At 37.6% G+C, this 21,213-nt stretch overlaps 1 protein-coding gene across 1 annotated transcript in view; it reads left to right on the top strand.

Moving 5' to 3' along the window:
• The first annotated feature begins 8,485 nt into the window (after positions 1-8,485).
• ACADM (acyl-CoA dehydrogenase medium chain) overlaps positions 8,486-21,213 on the top strand; it is a 32,828-nt gene continuing 20,100 nt past the window's right edge. Inside the window, exons 1-6 of the mRNA XM_047084155.1 lie at positions 8,486-8,740; positions 12,735-12,822; positions 15,902-15,999; positions 16,121-16,190; positions 17,483-17,583; positions 18,206-18,286. Of these exons, the coding sequence (XP_046940111.1) occupies positions 8,711-8,740; positions 12,735-12,822; positions 15,902-15,999; positions 16,121-16,190; positions 17,483-17,583; positions 18,206-18,286 (468 nt within the window). The 5' untranslated portion in view covers positions 8,486-8,710. The remainder of the gene's footprint in view (positions 8,741-12,734; positions 12,823-15,901; positions 16,000-16,120; positions 16,191-17,482; positions 17,584-18,205; positions 18,287-21,213) is intronic.

The following is a 21,213-nucleotide window of genomic DNA, read 5'->3' as shown; positions in this document are numbered from 1 at the left end:
CCTCATTTGTTAAATGTTAAATAAACATTTAAAAAAAAGAGAGAACATTTTTAAATTTAATTGTAAAATCTTAAAGGAAATCCTGTTCTGATTGACTTATAAAGACTAATAAGAAATTCAGTAATCTTCAGGAAGCATATTAATACTTTATGTTTGCTGACAATTTATAAAGGCTTCAGAACCTTGTTGACACTGTAATTCGGTGAAAAAGAAGAAAAAAGTATAAGTAGAGGAGGAATATGAGAAGAAATATGAGGAAGAGGAGGAGGAGTTGCTTAACTGTAAATTAAATTAACGGCTTTGGTTATAAAATTTCAAGATAAAAGCCAGAGAAATACCAGTGGTTATCAGGCTGAGAAACAATGGGGGGGGGATTCTTAAAAAACAGTACTTTTATTTTATTATTTTTTTTTTTATTTTAGAAATAGAGAGCATACGTGGGGAAGAGAGGGAGAGGGAGAGAGAGAATCTCAAGTGGACTCTGCACTGAGCATGAACCCAACACAAACCTTGATCCCATGACTCTGGGAGAATGACCTGAGCTGAAATCAGGAGTCAGTTATACAACCAACTGAGCCACCCATCGCCAAAAAAAAACACCAGTATTTGTATTTTATTTTTTTTAATGTTTATTTATTTTTGAGAGAGAGAGAGAGAGAGCATGAACGGGGAAGAGAGAGGGAGACACAGAATCCGAAGCAGGCTCCAGGCTGTCAGCACAGAGCCTGACACGGGGCTCGAACCCACAAACAAACCACGAGCTTAGACTTAGCCGAAGTCTAAGGGTTAATTGACTGAGCTACCCAGGTGCCCCAAAAAACAGTATTGTTAAACAAAAGTTTTAAAGTTTAAATCATTGTTATTTAAAATTATACAAGAATAGGGGCGCCTGGGTGGCGCAGTCGGCTAAGCGTCCGACTTCAGCCAGGTCACAATCTCGCGGTCCGTGAGTTTGAGCCCCGCGTCGGGCTCTGGGCTGATGGCTCAGAGCCTGGAGCCTGTTTCCGATTCTGTGTCTCCCTCTCTCTCTGCCCCTCCCCCGTTCATACTCTCTCTCTCTCTGTCCCAAAAATAAATAAACGTTGAAAAAAAAAAATTATACAAGAATAAGTTTAGGTTTTATTTCTATCAAGGTGAATCCTTGAACAAATTAATCGGTTTGGTAATTTGAGTTTAAAAATAGTTATATGTTCTCCCAGATTTTAACATAATGTGAAACATGTTAGCATAATATTATTTTCTCAGGGAAAGATTAATTCTAGCTTCTTAGATTTCCTATACTGATGTTTTACCTCCATTAAATGTTTAAAGTTATAAAAATATAAAAATTATGGTTCAACTATCTTTTGAAAGATTTACTTCTGTGAACTTCAGACAACACTGCAAATCATACAGTTCTAGTATCTCTGTTCATACTGCCTGTAAATTTTTTTTAAGTAGGCCTCACGCCCAGCAGAGTCCAAACAAAGTAAACAAAACATGGGGCTTGAACTCATGATGCTGAGATCAAGACCTGACCTGAGATCAAGAGTTGGATGCTTAACCAACTAAGCCACCCAGGACGCCCCCTCCCCCCCAAAATTTAAATATCATAGTTCTTTGAATAATTAAGATCAACAGATTGTGTTAAAGATCAACCTCAAACAAGATTTCCAAAATCCCTAACTCACTGAAAACTTTGACTAGTGTTAAATTAAGTTCATTAAGTTAAAATAGCCTTAGACTACCTCGACAATTCATAAGTAGATGTAAATTCATAAAATACAGAATACAAAAACAAGTAAACATAGTTTTATCATACATATGTATGATATATACATTTTCATCATCCATTAGCTACTAGTTTAAAAAAACTTTAATTTTATTAATCTATTTTGAGAGACAGAGTGAGAGAGAGCACAAGCAGGGGAGGAACAGAGAGAGAGAGAGAGAGAGAGAGAGAGAGAATCCTAAGCAGGCTCTGCACTGTCAATGCAGAGCCCGATGTGGGGCTCAAACTCATGAACCCTGAGATCATGACCTGAGCTGAAATCAAGAGTCAGTTGCTCAATTGACTGAGTCACCCAGATACCCCTATTTTATTTTTTTATTTAAAAAAAAAATTTTTTTTAACATTTATTTATTTTTGAGACAGAGAGAGACAGAGCATGAATGGGGGAGGGGCAGAGAGAGAGGGAGACACAGAATCGTAAGCAGGCTCCAGGCTCTGAGCCATCAGCCCAGAGCCCGACGCGGGGCTCGAACTCACGGACCACGATATCGTGACCTGAGCCGAAGTTGTACCCTCAACCGACTGAGCCACCCAGGCGCCCCCAGATACCCCTATTTTAAAAGAGATATGTAAATACCTTTAGGTCATGTCTAATACACATGGTCATGTTTGCACTTATACTTTATAAATATAAAAGAGATGTAGATAGGTACTCATAGCAAATAAGCAACTTTCATTAGATTCCTTTCAGGGCTAAAGGGCTTGTCTATGATAGGTAATTCTCAGTTACCTATCTCCTAGTTCTTCTGTGACTGAGAATACAGAAGTTAGGTACTTTGGTTAAAAATATAGCTAAAATGGGTGATATACTCATTACAAAGAGATATGAATATAAAAGGATGAATGTGTTTTATCCATTTGTTTATCAAGGGAACTATTAAAATTATATTAAGATGATGAATGTAATATATATACAATATCTTACATATTAATAAGGCAAGTGTATTTTTTGTATTTTTTTAATTTTTTGAATATGAAATTTATTGTCAAATTGGTTTCCATCCAACACCCAGTGCTCATCCCAACAGGTGCCCTCATCAACGCCCATCACCCACCTTCCCTTCCCTCCCTCCCACCGTCCATCAACCCTCAGTTTATTCTCAGTTTTTAAGAGTCTGTTATGGTTTGGCTCTCTAACTTTTTTTTTACCTTCCCCTCCCCCATGGTCTTCTGTTAAGTTTCTCAGGAAGGCAATTGTATTTTAAAGCTAAAGATGAAAGTTTTAAAATTGTCATTTAACCATATATGTATTTAAGTATGTTTCAAAAATGTACATATAAAGGTAATAAATTAGTAAACAAAAAAATTTTTTTAAGTGGTGATAATTCAAATACTTGGTCTCTGACTATTTTCTGTGCTTTTTTTCTCCATCTTTACTGAGATATAATCGATATACATTATTGTATAAGTTTAAGGTATATAACATGTTGATTTTGTAAATATATACAGCAAAATTATTACCACCATAGTGTTAGCTAACACTTCCATCGTGCCAAATAATAAAAATTTCTTTTTTATGGTGAGGACATTTAAGATCTACTCTCTTAGCAACTTTCAAATATGTAATAAAGTATAACAAACTATAATCACCATGTTATAGATTAGATCCCCAGAACTTATTCACCTATAACTGGAAGTTTGTACTCTTTACCAACATCTCCCCATTTCTCCCAGCCCCCAGGCCCTGAAAGTCTCTATTTCTGTGGGCTCACCTTTTTTTAGATCGCACATATAAGTGATATGCAGTATTTATCCTTCTATGACTTTACTCAGAATAATACTTCCAAGTTCCATCTATGTTGTTACAAATGGTAGGATTTACTTCTTTTCCATGGCTAAAGAATATGCATATACAGTACATATATATATACATACACTGTATATATGTATATACACATACACGAGGGAGACAAACAGAGAATCTTGAGCAGACTCCATACTCAGCACAAGTCCGACACAGAGCTCCATCCCACAACCCTGTGATCATGACCTGAGCCTAAATCGAGAGTCAAGATAAGGTGCTCAACCAACTGAGCCACCCAGGTGCCCTCTGATCTATTACATTTTTAAAGTGCAGATACAAAATTATATATGTAATAAAATCCAACTCTGTAAGAAAAAGATTATGAATGTGTGTTCTATGCAGAGAAAAATCTAAAAGCTATATACCAAAATATTAACATTAACCATTGCTTATTTTCTTCCTCATACGTACTTACCTTTATTTTTGAGATTTTTAAATAATTAATGAGTACTTATAATCTGATGAATCATTCTTATTCTGAATAGAAGTCAGTTTAGACCTTGTGAAAACAATTGGCCATGGTGCCAGTTCCACCGTCTTCTCTGTTCTTAGGTACTTTGCCTATGCCTAAACTTGCCTTTGCTAACCCTAGATCTGGATAAGGTTTTCTTGCACCATGATTGTGGCATACCACTCAGTCACTTATAACCTTGATCTCAGAGTTTTAACTTTGAATCCATGAGACTTTCCTGGTTAGAGTTCATGACTCTTCATCCCTATAATTAAATATACACAGCTCTCAGGGAAGTATAAACTGGTTCTCAAGTTGAAGACTTGATCTTTCAGCTACATCCAATTCACTCACTGATAATTCTGTTGACAGGTAATCGCATTAGCAAGTTTTGACTTTCTGTAACAACCCAGCTCAGCTGTGGACTCTATAGGCCCTGTATTCCAAACTAAAGGCAATATTCCACAGGCAACCAGCCGAGCTGTTTGTATCACTTTGGATCCTAACTCCTTAGACTAGATAGGAGATAAACAGTAAATGCTGAGATTTTGACTATCTAAAATCTATTTTAATGAATAAATTTTTGAAAAATATAGAATACTTAGAAAAAACAATAGACGTAAGGGAACCATATGCTGAAATAACATTACCGATTCAAAACATTCATACAGGAAAGTGTTACAAACCATCTGGAGGTAGGATAGTTGGGAGGGTGGTTAATGCTTATTCCAGCCTTTTCTTTCTTTCTTCTTGATTTCTACTGAGTTCTAGAAAAGTATCTTTTGTCTGTTCCTAAATTTATTGGCATAAAACTTACAGCATTTTCTTGTGATATTTTAAAATCTCCACTAAAGGAGTGCCTGGGTGGCTCAGTCAGTTAAGCATCCAACTTCAGCTCAGGTCATGATCTCATGGTTCGAGCCCCAGGTCAGACTCTGTGCTGACATCCTGGAGCCTGGCGCCTGCTTTGGATTCTGTGTCTCCCTGTCTCTTTCTGCCCTCACCTGCTCGTGCTCTCTTTCTCAAAAATAAATAAAACATTAAAAAAAATTTTTTTTTAAATCTCCACTAAAAAATTAACCAAAAACAAAAAAAACCCTCCCTAAATCTGGGGATCCCTGATTGGTTCAGTCAGTAGCATGTGCGACTCTAGATCCTGGAGTCATGAGTTCAAGCACCGTGTTGGGTGTAGAGATTAGATAAATAAATATTTTTAAAAATCTCCCTTAATCGATGGTTAACTCATACTTTCTAAAACTGCTTAAACATTTCTTATCTTTACTGGTCTTGCTAGAGGCATGTCTTTTATGATTACTTTTATGATTACTTTTTTTCAAGAATCAGCTTTTGATTTTGCTGATTTCACTGCTTATTTTCTACTGTATTAATGTCTGCTTTTGCACACAAATGTTTACTGCATTTTTATTTGTAATACTCCCAGATTGGAAACAACCTAAATGTCTATCAACAATTTGTGCTATATCCAATGGAATAGCAGTCAGCAAAAAAGGAACAAACTAGTGATACACTAAGTATGAATGAATCTCAAAATTGTGGTAAGTGAAAGAAGCCAGCTGGAAAAGAGTACTTACTATGATTCCATTTATATGAAATTCTAGAATACAATATAAACTGATGTACAGTGACAGAAAAGGTTTCTAAAGACCTTTCCCTGGGAAGGTAACATTTACTAAGAAGTATGCACCTAATTTGATCTTATAAGCATTCTCTTCATCCTTCTATCAGTTCCTAGGATCCAGGAAATCCTACCCTTGCTCCTAGCATGTTTCTCTGTTTTCTGGGTTGAGGAATACATGCTAGAAAAACTGGTTTTTCCTTTGGTGAATCTTAGCTCCTTTACATATTGTGGTCTAAACCAGAATCTTAGTTTACACTCTGACCTTATTTGGGGAAAACTGATCATTTTAAATTTCAGAACCTGCAGGTTAAAAAATAAAGTGAACATACATGGGGCACCTAGCTGGCTCAGTTGGTTGAATGTCCCAACTGGCTCAGGTCATGATTTCATGGTTTGTGAGTTCACCAAGCCACACATCAGGCTTGTTGCTGTCAGAATGGAGCCTGTCTTGGATCCTGTCTCCCTCTCTCTCTGCCCCTCCTCTGCTCATTCTCTCTCTCTTTCTCTCTCTCAAAAATAAGCATTTAAATAAAAATAAAAAATTAAAAATGAATATACAGATTAATCCTTCACACATAAAAGAAAGGGGCCTTTAACCGAAAAATTCACCGTTGAGTCTTAGTTCCTGGGATCTAAGCCAAATAGCTACACCTAGTGTTTAAAACGGGATCAACAATTTTTAAGTATAATCTTTGCTCTAAAAACGGAAGTGTCACTGAAAGAGATCCTGGTTTTCCATTGTCAAGGTTGACAAAGCCTTAAGTGATCCCCAGAGGTTTGGAAGAGGTGTCATCATAATTTTTTTCATAAATTCCTTTTCTATGAAATCATTTTTCATAATAATGTAGTATGTATGGCTTTATTACTATTGCTAGGGAAAACAAAAGTATTATTTGAAAAAGCAAAGAAAAAAAATCAGGTTGGCTTCAAGTCACCTTATCTTAAACTTTGGTTAGAACTCTTTTTTTTAATCTTTTTTTTAAAAGATTATTTATTTATTTAGAGAGAGAGAGCATGAATACACGTGAGCATGAGAGGGGCAGAGAGAGGGAAAGAAAGAATCCCAAGCAGGCTGCATGCTGTCAGCACAGAGACCCACACAGGGCTTGAATTCATGCCCAATGAGATCATGACCTGAGCTGAAACCAACTAACTGTCAGACGCTTAACCAACTGAGCCATGCAAGCGCCACTAGAAATGAAGTGTCTTAATGTTTACAACTTACGGTTCTGACAAAAACTAAATGACACCAGACACGCACACATGAATAAAACAAGTGCGACAACAATTTTTATTTTTTCCCCTATGTTCATCTGTTTTGTCTCTTAAATCCCACGAGTGGACAATAACAATTTTTAAATCTAGGTAATCAAATCATATGGCTGATTTGAACTTTTTGCTCATCTTCATTGTGCTTAAATGTTCAGAATAAGAAACTGAAAAAATTAGGGGCGCCTGGATGGCTCAGTCCGTTAAGCGTCTGACTTTGGCTCAGGTCATGATATTGCAGTTCATGGGGTCAAGCCCCATGTCGGGCTCTGTGCTGACAGCTCTGAGCCTGGAGCCTGCTTTGGATTCTGTGTCTCCCTCTCTCTCTCTGCCCCTCCCTGCTCATGCTTTGAGTCTCTCAAAAATAAATAAGCATTAAAAAAAATTTTTTTAAAAAAAACTAGAGGTGCATAGTCAAATCTTTTTTTTTCTACTAACTCCTACCCAACTTTAGCAGTCCACTTTGTGTTTTACCCACCTATTTGAATGTTTCCTTGATGATTCCAGGACCAATTGAATTCTTCCTTTTCCGAATTTCCCTGGTACTTTAATTTAGCACTTAACATTCTGCCTTATGCCCAGTCTCAATAAATACATTATAAATCCCCAGATGAAAAGGTAGAAGGTTCTTGTAGGGGACTACCATAACAGAATATAGGAATTGAAAAGCTAAATTAGAATGAGATTATGGCCTGACTTATCAGGCAAAAAAAATTGTTAAGCAAGTTTACAGGATTTAGTGGTGAGTGATGAGACCCTAAACTAGGATGATAGCAATAAAAATGAAAAGTCCTGGGGATTATGGGAAACATTTACACTCCTTCCTTGAGGTGGCGTTCTTACTAGCTTTCACAAAAAGCTAGCCAAACCTTGGACAGCTTTACAAATCCCCCAACACTGTAACATCACACCCTACCCACTGCGAACTCAGGGTCTAACAGGAAGAGAGGGTGACTTTAAATAGAATTCCTCAGGCAGACATTCACGTCCAACATTCATTCATTCGCTGAGCCAGGAGCTTTAAATAAACTCAATTTATTTCCAAGGACACGGTCCACATCCACACACGTGGGTAGCAATAAATAGCCTCGGGAATATTCGGGAAGGTCGAATTTACCTAAGGGATTTCCCGTTTGTTTTCTGAAACACAGCACATACTATGGCTTCGGCCGAGCTTTCGAGAGTAAAATGTACTTGTAATACTTAGGCAGAAAAAACTGGATTGGTAAGTTTCTGGGACGAGGCCAGGGAGAGCATCTTACCACCAGAACTGGCTGGGGACTGCGCACCCTAGCCGCCCCCTTTCACTCAGATTCCCGACAGGCCCCGCGCCGCACTCGCTCCTCTTCCTTAGGCGCGGGTCCACCCTCCAGCTCCAGCCGCCAGCCCCGCTAGGAGAGCCTTCAAGGCTTCCGCGTCCTCGAAAGGTCGCGCTGCCGAAACTCTGTGGGCCCGAGGGAAGCGAAGCCTCTTCCGGGACCACCCCTCGGGACATGTCGGCCAAAGGAGGTCGTTAGACACTCTTTCCCAAACCGCCCAAGATCCTACTGGTCCGCGCTGGCTCGCAGCGAGCACGCAGCCCCCCACCCCCATCCTCCTTTTCCTTCACGGTACCCTTTTTAGGCTACCCGCTCCCCACCCACAACCACACCAGCGGGCGGGACCAGGGTGGGGGCGGGGCCAGACGGGTGTCGCTCCTCTGGGTTGGAGCACCACTTAAGAGTCCCGGAGCTGCGCAGAGAAGTGGAGACCGAGCAGCAGGATCAAGAGTCAACCATGGCAGCGGTGTTTAGGCGATGCTGCGGGGTGAGAGACAGCAAGGCTCGGTGGGGTTGGGGAATGGTGGTTGTGGCGTTTGGAGGGGGCTGGGGGGGCGGAAGCTTGGGACGAAAAGAGGTGCTTCCCCGGGAGAGTAGGAAGCTGTGGTGAGGAAAGAGCTTATCGGACGCCTTGGCCTTCCTGACCTCACCGTTGGCTGCGGGCCTCAAGTCCGGATCCTCGCCTAGCTTTCACGCTTACCCTCTTCTCTTATTATCCAGTCCGGGCTTTCAATTTTGCCCTATCATCTTCGCAACTCGTCGGTTCCTTGGTAGGCAGTCATTTTTCGGAATGTCCTTCATTTTCCCTCTGGCCTAGGAACTCTCCGTATAATCCCCCCAGGAATCTCACCCTTTCCCGAAAGTAAACTGTGTCTAAATTGGGCAGGCATCTCAGAACGAGCAAAGGCCATGTTTTTGCAGTATATTTTGAGAAAACTCTCTACTGGCTTTATGCCTCCAGCCCAAGAAGAAATCATAAAGTAAATGCCATCATGCAATTGATAACATGATAGAAAGTGCAGATTTCAGATACTCGTATCTTGAGTGCTTGCAAAGTTACGGCGGAAAAGGAAAGTAGAGCAGCTGCTTCTTGGGGTACTTAATGTGTCTAATAATTGAGTTAAGAAAGTTATGTTCTTGGCCCCCAAAAAAGTAGCTTTAGAATTTATAATAATTCTAATGGATTGCTGCCCAATATTTGTTATTGCTATACACATTAATGGGCTCTGAAGGCAGAAATCTGGGCATTTTAAAAATTATTTTTAACTCACCACCAGAAAAAAAAGACCCGATTTCTCAATCTCCAATAAGGTATATAGAAAAACCTGATCCAGAAAACTTACACAGCTGTATCTCATCTTTGACAACTCCCATAAAATTTAAGATTCTTACGTTCCTAAGAAATGGGCGAAAGCGTTTAATTATAATTGTGCTGGGAGGGCACCTGGGTGGCCCAGTTGGCTGAATTTAGGACTCAGTTTTGGCCGAGGTTATGATCCCAGGGTTGTAGGATCCAGCCTGGCATCGGGCTCCATCCTGTTTGGGATATTCTCTCTCTCTTTCTTCCTCGTCCCCCCACACCCCACCTCTGCGTCTCTCCCCTGCTTGCTCACGAATACTGTCTTGTGCTCTCTCTCTCTCTCTCAAAAATACATAAATAGTTTTAAAAATACATAGTTGTGCTATTATTGCAGAATTGAATCTTGACTGAGGTGGCCATCTCTTGGAGATTTGGAATTCCATTGTTCTGGGCAGAGATCCCAAAGTAATAAAATCAGTATTTATATGGCATTATGCTTCCAAGACATGTTCTTATTTTAATCATCTCAACAAATTATCCAGTAAGAAAAGCCTCATCTTCAAAGTTTGAAAAGAAGCTACAGGGAAGTTTGTAATTGGTCCAGGGTCTCAAAAATACTTGGGGAGTCTAGACACAAACCATTCTAAATCCAAATAATCTACAATTTCTATATTCTGTCTACTAAGCCACCTCTCTAAATGGATAACATTATTATATCATTAGATTGATGGGGATTGTCCCCAGGGTGTAGCTACTTTTATATTTTATATAACATTTTCCTGAAAAATAATATGTAAACTTTTTATAAATTATTTTAAATCCATTAATAATTTTCTTTTTTATTTCATTTTCATTTTTAATTTTTCAATTTTATTTTAGAGAGCGAGAGCGAGTGGGGGGAGAGGGGCAGAGACAGAGAGAATCCCAAGCAGGCTCCACACCAAGGGTAGAGCCCAATGTGGGGCTTGATCCCACAACCCTGGGATCATGACCTGAACCGAAATCAAGAGGTAGACACTCAACCCACTGGGCCATCCAGGTGCCCCTCCACTAATAATTTTTGTATTTAAAGTCTCAGCAGACTTACTTATTTTGTGAGGTCTAATTTTTGTTCAGTAGTATGTAAACACACACTTAGAAGAGCCAAGTTTTTTGGTCAGATTTTTGTGGGATGTTTTTCTTTTTAGACTGTAATAACCGAATAGGAGACTTAAACTGAAAGAACAGATAGCAAGGTGGTTGATGGTATGGATTCTCTATAGTAAATGCTACAGTTAGAATCCTGGTTTTACTATGTAATAGAGTGACCTTGTCCAATTTCACTTGACCTTTCTGAGTCTCACTTTCTTCATAGGCAAAATAGGAATAAAAATAGTGCCTTAATCCTAGGCTTGACTTGGAGATTCAGTGAATTAATTGTGGAATGTGACTGTAAATAACTACAGGTTTCATCTATGATGTTTGAACAGTAAGCATTAGAGAAACCATGTTTTACTGCCAAAATGAATTTAATGAAAATTGCAAAGAAAATATGTATTTTTATACTCTGATTATTCTTTTCAAAATTGTATAAAGTGTTATTATTTTGAAAGGGTATTCACGATATTTGACTATCCATAATGTCACGTTAAATGTAGATGATTCTCTTTGTAAGCTGTGGTCATCTACAAAATAGACGGTTTGTTTTTACAGATTTCGAAAAATGTAAGTTCAGTTTTTTTTTTTTTTAAGTTTATTTATTTATTTTGAGAGAGAGAGCCCAAGCAGGGGAGGGACAGAGAGAGAGAGGGAGAGCGAGAATCCCAAGCAGGCTCTGAGGCTGACACTGGAGCTGGACTCCGAGCTCAAACTGAGGAACTATGAGATCATGACCTGAGCTGAAACCAAGAGTTGGATACCTAACCAACTGAGCCACCGAGGCTTTCCACCATTCTTTTTTTTTTTTATTTTGTTTTTAAATGTTTATTCATTTTTGAGAGACAGAGTGCAAGTGGGGGTGGGGCAGAGAGAGAGACAGAGACAGACAGAAAGACAGAGACACAGAATCCGAAGCAGGATCCAGGCTCTGTGCTGCACAGAGCCCTACATGGGGCTTGAACTCATGAACCATGAGATCATGACCTGAGCCGAAGTAGGATGCCTCACCGACTGAGACACCCAGGCATACCAGCACCCCTTAGTTCTTAATCTTTTAGTATATTGTTCAGTTTCTCTTTTCTTTGGAATATTAGAATTGCCTATGGATATTTCCATCAAATACTTTGAAGCGTAAACTGTGTGATTTTGTTGTCCTCAAACATATACTTGGGAGTTCTAGTATGCTTTCCATTAACTTAAATAAATGCAAATGATTACTTTTATGTTTATTCAACTATCATGAGTATAATGGATTGCAAAGGAATAATACATGTATATCTGATTATACTTTTTTTGATGAAATATGAGTATATTCCAGATATTAAGAAAAGTAGCCTATTAATAGTTTAGAACAGGGTTGGCAAATTTTTTTGTAAAGAGACAATAAATATTTTTGGCTTTGTGGACCATGTGGTTTCTGGCAACTATACAACTATGCTGGAGAAGCAGCAATAGACATGGTGGTCCAATAAAATCTTATTTACAAAACTGGTGACTGCCATAGTGTGTCTTAGAATATTCTAAGAATGCTTACAGACAGCAGCAGAAAATAAATAGAACTAGTTTTAGGCTAATTTGTTTTGTTAAATAGTAGAAAATGGAATCCTCCAAGGGACAATTCCCAAAGGCATACCTGCAAGGCTCACCTGGGACAGGGTATCAAAGCTGATAGACTACACCATCCTATTGTTGCTCTCTCCCCAGCTTCTCAATCACAGATGTCCTAGAGCTTGTATGTGAGATTTCCAGAAAAGCGGTCCTAAGTCTGATACTACCCCTGACTATTCTTTGTCTTAGAGACACTCCACTTTAATACTATTGATTAGTTTTATTTTCATCACTTAAAAAAAATCTCTGCAATACATGTTCAGACATCTGGTATGTGGCTTATTTAATATACAAATCAAATTATAGTTGAAGGCATTTAAGTAATGACTTATTGAATATAAATCACACAAGTTGCTGTACTCACTTGTAATTGTCAGTATTCTTTTATTTGATGTTTAATTCATCCAATTTATTTTAATAAAATTGTCCTTTACAGGTCCTAAAAAGTCTTTCTCGTTCTGACTGGAGATCACAGCATACAAAAGCTGCCGTACAACGTGAACTAGGATTGGGATTTAATTTTGGTATGTTTTGTTCTGTCTTTTGATTTTAAACATAGTTGTTGTATATATGCAGCTCTGTATATGTATTTGTCTGGAATATATGTATTTGTAAACATTTAGTAATGTCTAGTAATGAATAGAGCCAGTGACCATCCACAGATTGTTCAGTCAGTCACACCCATTCTTCCTGATCTCCTTTTCTTTTTCAGCCTAATATCCTACACATAGATCTGCGTTAGCAGGAGACATATATATCTGTGCCCTTTTCCCTAAGTTTGTAGCCCTAAATAAACAACAAATTTACTGATACAGATAGTCTTCAAGTTAGAAATTTGAATGCAAAAAATATATTTTGAACATTTAGATACACAGTGCTAGCTTCCTGCTAATAAGCCAAAGCCTGTTTTGGCCCTGCTGTATCTGCACTGCAGTTTTGATGCCAATTGATAGGTTTAAAGTCTGGGATCAGGGAGTCATGTGGTGTTGGAAGGGAAAGTAGTAAGATTTCTCTTCCCCTTTCCTCTCTAAAATGAAGACCCTAGGCAAAAAAATGGATGCTATTTTTAGCATCCATTGTCTCCTAAAGTGCTTCTTCCTTCAAAATTATTACCTTTCTTTTAGTTGAAATCCATTATCTTTGGTTTCTTGATCTCAGAAAATAGGTAAAAGGCAGCTCAGATAACTAACTCCTAACCAGGTACAAATGACAAACTCAAAGCTCTCTAGGGTTATCCGTTTTTGTTTTTTATTTTTTAAGATTTTTAGCTTCTTTATAACATATTTTAGAATTAAAAATTTCAAGCCATGTGAGGATAGGAGCTTGGGCCACTGGGTTTTCTTTCTTACTCTGTTATTAACATAGGTTAAGTATAAGTGCTATTTAGTTTCAGTTTGTCACATACAGATTCATAGTCAGTAGCAAGACACCAGCAGGAGAAATCTGTGGTGGTATGCTGGGTAACTGGATGAGATAGATATAGTATTTAGGAGGGAGGCTGAGAAACTTAAGAAAAGGAATAGAGATAACGTCTATGAGCAGTTGTATCCAGTTTTTTATAAAATGGAGATAATGTCTATAACACAGGATTTATTTTAAGATTATTATATATGTAAAATCCCTAGTACAGCATGACTGTATTTAAGTAGGTTCTCAATAAATAATACAAACTAGGTCTCTGTCTTCCCTCTCTTTTTATTCACCTACAACCTTAGTATCTGCTGGCCCCAATGTTAAAAGTAAATTGTGGGGCACCGGGGTGGCTCAGTCAGTTAAGTGTCCAAATCTTGATTTTGGCTCAGGTCAGTGATCTCAAGATGGAGGGATTGAGCCCTGACAGCACAGAGCCCACTCCAGATTCTCTGTCTCCCTCCCTCTGTCCCACCCCCATCAAAGTAAATAAACTTAAAAAAAAAAATTGTGATGTACAGAACAGTGACTGAAACTCTTATGTATACTTTAACTGCTAACTCATTGTAAGACTGTGGGGCTATCATTTCCTCATTCTGGGCTTTTGTTTCCTTATCTATAAAATGAAAGATTTGATTTTAAGGCTATTCGATTCAACACCAAAATTCTCATGTCTTTTACATTTTATTTCTCACATCCCTATACAAATGATTATAGTCTTGAGCATGTTTGCTCATTCTTATCTCTTTGCTTTTGCTCTTATTTTTCTTGCCCCAAATACCCTCTATCTCTTTTGAATCTTACCTATCCTTTGATGTTGGATGCAATCACATTAAAACCCTGTAACAGTGTGGATTTAAAAAAATGAATATGGGAAGGGGGAAAAAAAGGGAAGAGAGGGAAACAAACCACAGACTCTTAATGATGGGGAACAAACTGAGGGTTGTTGGAGGGAGGTGGCTGGGAGATGGGCCAGATGGGTGATGGGTATTAAGAAGGGGACTTGTTTTAATGAGTACTAGGTATTGTATGTAAGTGAATAATCAGTGAATTCTATGCCTGGAAAAAAAATTACATAGAAAAAAAAAAAAAGGAAAAAAATGCAAATGACTGGCTCCAGTCCTCAGTCCAGCCACCTTATTCACTCCATTAATTTTATAACAGAACCTCATATTTTATGTAATTGAATTAGAGTTTTATGTTATTGTTAACTTTTGAGAAACAGTCCCACATTTTACTAGTTGCTTTGTGCTAATTTTATAACCTCAAATTATCTCAGTTTAAAGGAAGAGTAAAATTTGAAATTATAGTGTTCGGATTCTTACATGATACTTTGTGTTGCATCCACACAACTCCTGAAACAGAATGCTACGGGCACCAGTGACAGTCACAACAAAGTATATTGCAGTGAGAGGTAAGGCCGAGTGATTGGGACTGACACTCTTGATCAGAGTCGGCCTGGAACAGCCAGGATACAGAGTTTTTATAGCCTACCACATCGTCTTATCTTCACCTGGAAACAGAACAAAGAAATAGTTCCCAGATGGGGTTGGAAACAGTTCAGACATGCCCTTGCCACAATCTAATCAAACACTAATCCAGTTGATTTTCCTTGAACTTTTGTTCCCTTGATTGATGATAGGATAAGGCTGTTATCTCTTAACCTACTGTGTTAAAACAAAGCTGTTATTTCTCAAGGCTACAGGTTAGCCCTAACACTACAATTTAACCCTTACATTTTGGAACAAGTTTTGCTGGTTTATGGTCTCACCGAACATGTCTCATCTCCCTAGACTGATTCTTGAGATCAGAGCATGTCTTACATATTAGTTTCATTTTAGTGTTAGTAAACGTTTGGTAAATCTGCTAGGAACTAGTAATAAGTAAAAACAAATTTTTTTTTACCCTCACCAATTGGAAGAGAAAAATGAGTTTATGTCTGTTACCCCTTGGTAAAAGCTAGAAATCTTAACCTACCTCCTTTGGTACTTGTGTTGACATAAATTTGTTTATATTATACAATGAAATCTTGCTAGTCTGAAAGTGCATTGTGGTCTTTGTGGTTTATTTGTGGACTTTCTGGTTAATCAAGGATTAAAGACTCCATTATAAATTTTTACATACTAATATCATAGGACTTTTTTCCTCAGCTCATTGTCTTATTTTAATGTTTTCTAAATGACTTTCTTTTAGAGCTCACTGAACAGCAGAAAGAGTTTCAAGCTACTGCTCGTAAATTTGCCAGGGAAGAAGTAATCCCAGTTGCTGCAGAGTATGATAAAACTGGCGAGGTAGTTATGTGCATTTTAAGGAGAAAAAAGTTTTTTTTTACATTTTTATAAGATTATACAATTGAACTATCTAGATTGTAATGTAACTTTTTTTTTTCTTTACCTTTCTCTTTCCTTTTAGTACCCTGTGCCCCTAATTAAAAAAGCATGGGAACTTGGTTTAATGAATACACACATTCCAGGGAGTTGTGGTAAGTTTGTACACATTTTTTTACATTTTATTTATTTATTTTTAACATTTATTTATTAATTTTGAGAGACAGAGAGACAGAGCACAAGTGGGGGAGGGGCAGAGGGAGAGGGGGAGACACAGAATCCCAAGTAGGCTCCAGGCTCTGAGCTGTCAGCACTGAGCCCATTGCGGGGCTCAAACTCACTAACTGCGAGATCATGACCTGAGCTGAAGTCAGATGCTTAACTGACTGAGCCACCCAGGGGCCTCTGTTCTCATTGTTTTTTAAGATTATTTATTTTGTGAGAAAGAGAGAGAGACAGAGGTTACGCGCTCGAGCGAGTTAGTGGGGGAAGGGCAGAGAGTGAGAATCCCCAGCAGGCTCCCCACTGTCAGCGTGAGCCTGATAAGGGGCTTGAATTCATGAACCTTGAGATCATGACCTGAGCCAAAATCAAGAGTCAATGCTTAACCGACTGAGCCACCCAGGAGCCCCACTTTGTTCACATTTTTAATCCTAGAATGTATATGAATAGGAAAAAAAATTGCAAAACTCTACTTAGTCTTTCAAATATTAGTTGCCATTTATGTAAGTCATTTATGATAAAGGGCTTTTTGCCTTTATCTTTCTCTTTAGACTTCAGTATTTGCCTGCTTTTAGAAACCTTGTACTAATACCTAGAGGCATTTTTCCTTTTTTAAACTGGTTTCAACTATAACTTTATCCCTAAACGTTGGTAATTTCTCTCTAGAGTTGGTCAGTTTGTTGCAATTAATTCTACATTTGATTTTACATATTGTTAAGACTTTGTTTTCCTGTGAGGTTGTCACTCCTTCAGCTAAAAGAGCCAAAGTTTTGGCACAGTTGAATCAAGTTTTTACAAAATCCAGTTGAAACAGGAAGACAGGTGCAGATTACAAATAGAAAATTTTTTGAAATATTTAAAACTTATTTTGAATAAATATAATTTGTTACTGTGCTAACCAGAACACTTTTTTAGTTTCTTGTTAATTAAAATAGTTCACCTTTGGGGCTCCTGGATGGCTCAGTCAGTTAAGCATCCAACTTTGGCTCAGGGCATGATCTCATGGTTTGTGAGTTCGAGCCCCTCGCTGGGCTCTGTGCCAACAGCTCAGAGCCTGGAGCCTGTTTCAGATTCTGTGTCTCCCTCTCTCTCTGCCCCTCCCCAGCTTGTGCTCTCTCTGTCAAAAATAAATAAACATTAAAAAAAAATTAAAATAGTTCACCTTTATTTCTGATGAGATAATACTACACATTATAATGGGCCTTAAAACATTTTGATACTACAGGAGGTCTTGGACTTGGAATTTTTGATGCTTGTTTAATTACTGAAGAATTGGCTTATGGATGTACAGGGGTTCAGACTTGTATTGAAGCAAATTCTTTGGGGGTAAGTTTCTTAGAAAATTAATTGTATAACTCAGGTGTTAATGAGATAGTAATGCTAGGTTAGGTTAGCTAGTGCAACACAATTTTCTTTAAAATGAACACAAGATTCTGCAGTGAAGGCTAGAATTCTTATTCCCAGAATTGATCATTCTGGCCCTGTTGTCTCCGTACTTGTAGTCCTCCCTGTCCTTGTGGGGAAACTGTACACTTTGGCTGCTGCTTCAGTGGCAGTTTTTAGGTAAGGGCAAGGCCAAAAACCAGCATTCAGGAGAAGGATCAGGATAGCTTATTGCCACTGCTGGCAGTGCTGAATTTAGTGAGCAATTCTTAAGAGACTTGATCATATATACCACATCACTTATCCTAAATTTAATTCTTTGTGCATGTTACTACAGTAGATTTTTACATACTATATTGACAAATCCTATATAACTTTTATGAAAATACTGGACTAACAGATTTATTTCCTCATGGTTTTAACTGTCTTAAAGGAAGAATAAAGGCCAGTTCTTGGATTTACCCCTTGGGAAAAAGTAGTTCTCTGGTTTTGAATTATAGAATCTCTAAATTTACATACCTAATAAAAATATCTTGCTTTTTTCAATGTCACTTTTCTGTGGTAGCAAATGCCTATTATCATTGCTGGAAATGATCAACAAAAAAAGAAGTATTTGGGGAGGATGACTGAGGAGCCATTGATGTGTGTGAGTATGTGCGGCTGCTCCTTTTTCCACATTTAAAGAAGGGAACAAGGGTACTATTTCTCCTTTCCAATCAATGTGTATACACTGGGCTAGAACACATTAAGACAGAAGTTAGCATATTTAGGTATAATGATGTTTCTGGGATGCCAAGAAAGTGTCATAATAATCCTTTTGCTTATTTTCAAGAGAAAGTTGTCTATTTAGGATGTTTCTGGGGTTCCAGACAAGTGTCATAATCATCTCCTAGCTCATTTCCAGGAAAGAAATACCTGTTTAATGGAGCACTCTGCAGTTCAAGAACTGAGTGATTGTGTCAAGAAGTTCAGATTGAACGTACAACAATAGATGTTTGAACTAGTAGTCTTTTAAACTAATAAGAAATTAATGGGACTGAAAAGTTAATCATTTTATTTATTGAATGATTGAATGACTTGAGAATATTTATAGATTTTATTTCATTCTCTGGGCACTACTCAACAAATTTTTAAATTGGATCAAAAAAAGATATTTATAGGGGCTCCTGGCTGGTTCAGTTGGTAGAGCTTGTGACTCTTGATCTCAGGGTCGAGAGTTCAAGCCCTGCATTGGGCATGGAGTCTATTTAAAAAAAAAAAAAAAAAAAAAAAAAAGATATTTATACATATATATACACACACACAGAAGATCTATTTTGAAAGTTTTTACATAAGGAATTTGACTTCTTTTGTTTATCAGTTGAATATATTTTCAATCTACAGTGTGATTGTGATCCCAAAATAGAGTAAATGGTTACTAGTTTTGAGGTAAATGGTAAAAATTGGTCTGAAAGAGTAGAAAGTAACATTTAAAAAATCAATGTTTTTAATTTTAGGTACCTGAATTTTAGGCAAACTGCTTAATAAAAACATTATATAAATCTCTTAATTGGTAACTTTTCAACAAATGAGAGTTTAGGAGACTAATTCTCAATATTGTCTAAGAATTAGGTGAAAATTTAGATTGTATCCTGTAGCATATATAATACTAGAAATAGGGTAAAAAATTATAGCATAGAGATGCCTAGGAGAACCTACCCGAATGTACTGATAAGAATATTTGTAATTATTTTATTACTTATAAATTGGTATTTCTAAGATAAAAGTTTTTAAAAATAGTTCAAATATTTTAAACATTTTTTTGGCTATTTTGTTATGGATACCTTCAGTTTATGTAAAAATTATTCTAACTTCTGAATTAATAAAGGTTTACTATACATTTTCCCCGTTTTAGTGCATAATAGCAGTAAATATACTCAAAATATGAAGTCAAGGGTGAAAATGAAAACAGTCAGTAGACATACTATGTCTTGATCCACAATTTACACAGTTATTTAGCTCCCAATAAATATTTATAAAATTATACTACATCTGGGGCGCCTGGGTGGCGCAGTCGGTTAAGCGTCCGACTTCAGCCAGGTCACGATCTCGCGGTCCGTGAGTTCGAGCCCCACGTCGGGCTCTGGGCGGATGGCTTGGAGCCTGGAGCCTGTTTCCGATTCTGTGTCTCCCTCTCTCTCTGCCCCTCCCCCGTTCATGCTCTGTCTCTCTCTGTCCCAAAAAAAAAATAAATAAAAACGTTGAAAAAAAAAATTAAAAAAAAATTATACTACATCTAATGTGTTTTCTTTAAATTTCTTAAAAAATATTTTTAACTTTTTTGATTATAAAACTATGTATGGTCCCTCAGATAAGAAGTTAAGTGGTCTTGGGGCGCCTGGGTGGCTCAGTCGGTTGAGCGTCCGACTTCAGCTCAGGTCATGATCTCTTAGCTTGTGAGTTCGAGCCCCATGTCAGGCTCTGTGCTGACACCTCAGAGCCTGGACCCTGCTTCAGATTCTGTGTCCCCCTCTCTCTCCGCCCCACCCCTGCTTGTGCTCTGTCTCTGTCTTTCAAAAATGAATAAACATTAAAAAAAAAAAAGGTAAGTGGTCTTCCTCTCTTATTGTATTTGCTGTCAGATATTGTGTGTGTGTGTCCTTGGGTGGGTACAAACCATGCTGTCAGATATTTTAATACATATAAATGTATTTTTAATAGTTAGAGTCATATTATATATGCAGTTTTATATCCTGTTTAACATGAGCATTTTCTTACATAATTTTTTAAATACTGCAGTGTTTTGAAAAATAAAAAATAAATTTTATTATATTTATTACTGTATAATATGTCACCTAATGGATGTACTGTAGTGTAAATTATTTCACTATTCCCTATTTTTGGATATTTAAATTCCTTAGGTTTTGGCTTTTAAAAATAATGTCATGGTAAACATCAATACAGAAGAAGTTAATACAAGGTTTTGATTTAACTTTGCAGTACAGATACACTGTCATTGCATATTCATAAAACTTAATCTCTTGCTTGGTGCAGTCAGATATACTCTGGATATACATCCTCAGATATAGTGAGGAAGCAAGTACGGAGATAATTAAGGGCACTATAATTATTTTTCAATACCATATGGTATAAGAAAACTTTCAAAAATGAAAAGTAATTCTGTTATTGCATAGATATTATTATGTAAACTATTAAAATAATAAATTAGAAACAGTATTTCTATTTTTAAGTTTTGGGGGGGATTTTAAGTAATCTTTATTACACCCAATGTGGGGCTCAAACCTACAACCCCCAGATCAAGGGTTGTATGCTCTACTGACTGAGCCAGCCAGGTGCCCCACAGAAACCATATTTCTTTTTTCAAGAATGGAGTAAGTATTTTATTAACGTTTATTTATTTTTGAGACAGAGAGAGATAGAGCATGAACGGGGGAGGGTCAGAGAGAGAGGGAGACACAGAATCTGAAACAGGCTCCAGGCTCTGAGCAGTCAGCACAGAGCCTGACGTGGGGCTTGAACTCACGGACCGCGAGATCATGACCTGAGCCGAAGTCGGACGCTCAACCGACTGAG

The sequence above is a fragment of the Lynx rufus genome, unplaced genomic scaffold (genome assembly GCF_022079265.1).
Source record: "Lynx rufus isolate CCGP_SWC_20201006 ecotype Redwood Valley unplaced genomic scaffold, mLynRuf1.p SCAF_2, whole genome shotgun sequence".
NCBI lineage: Eukaryota > Metazoa > Chordata > Mammalia > Carnivora > Felidae > Lynx > Lynx rufus.
The sequence above is the reverse complement of the archived record's forward strand: the minus strand, read 5'-3'. Positions and strand labels throughout refer to the sequence as shown.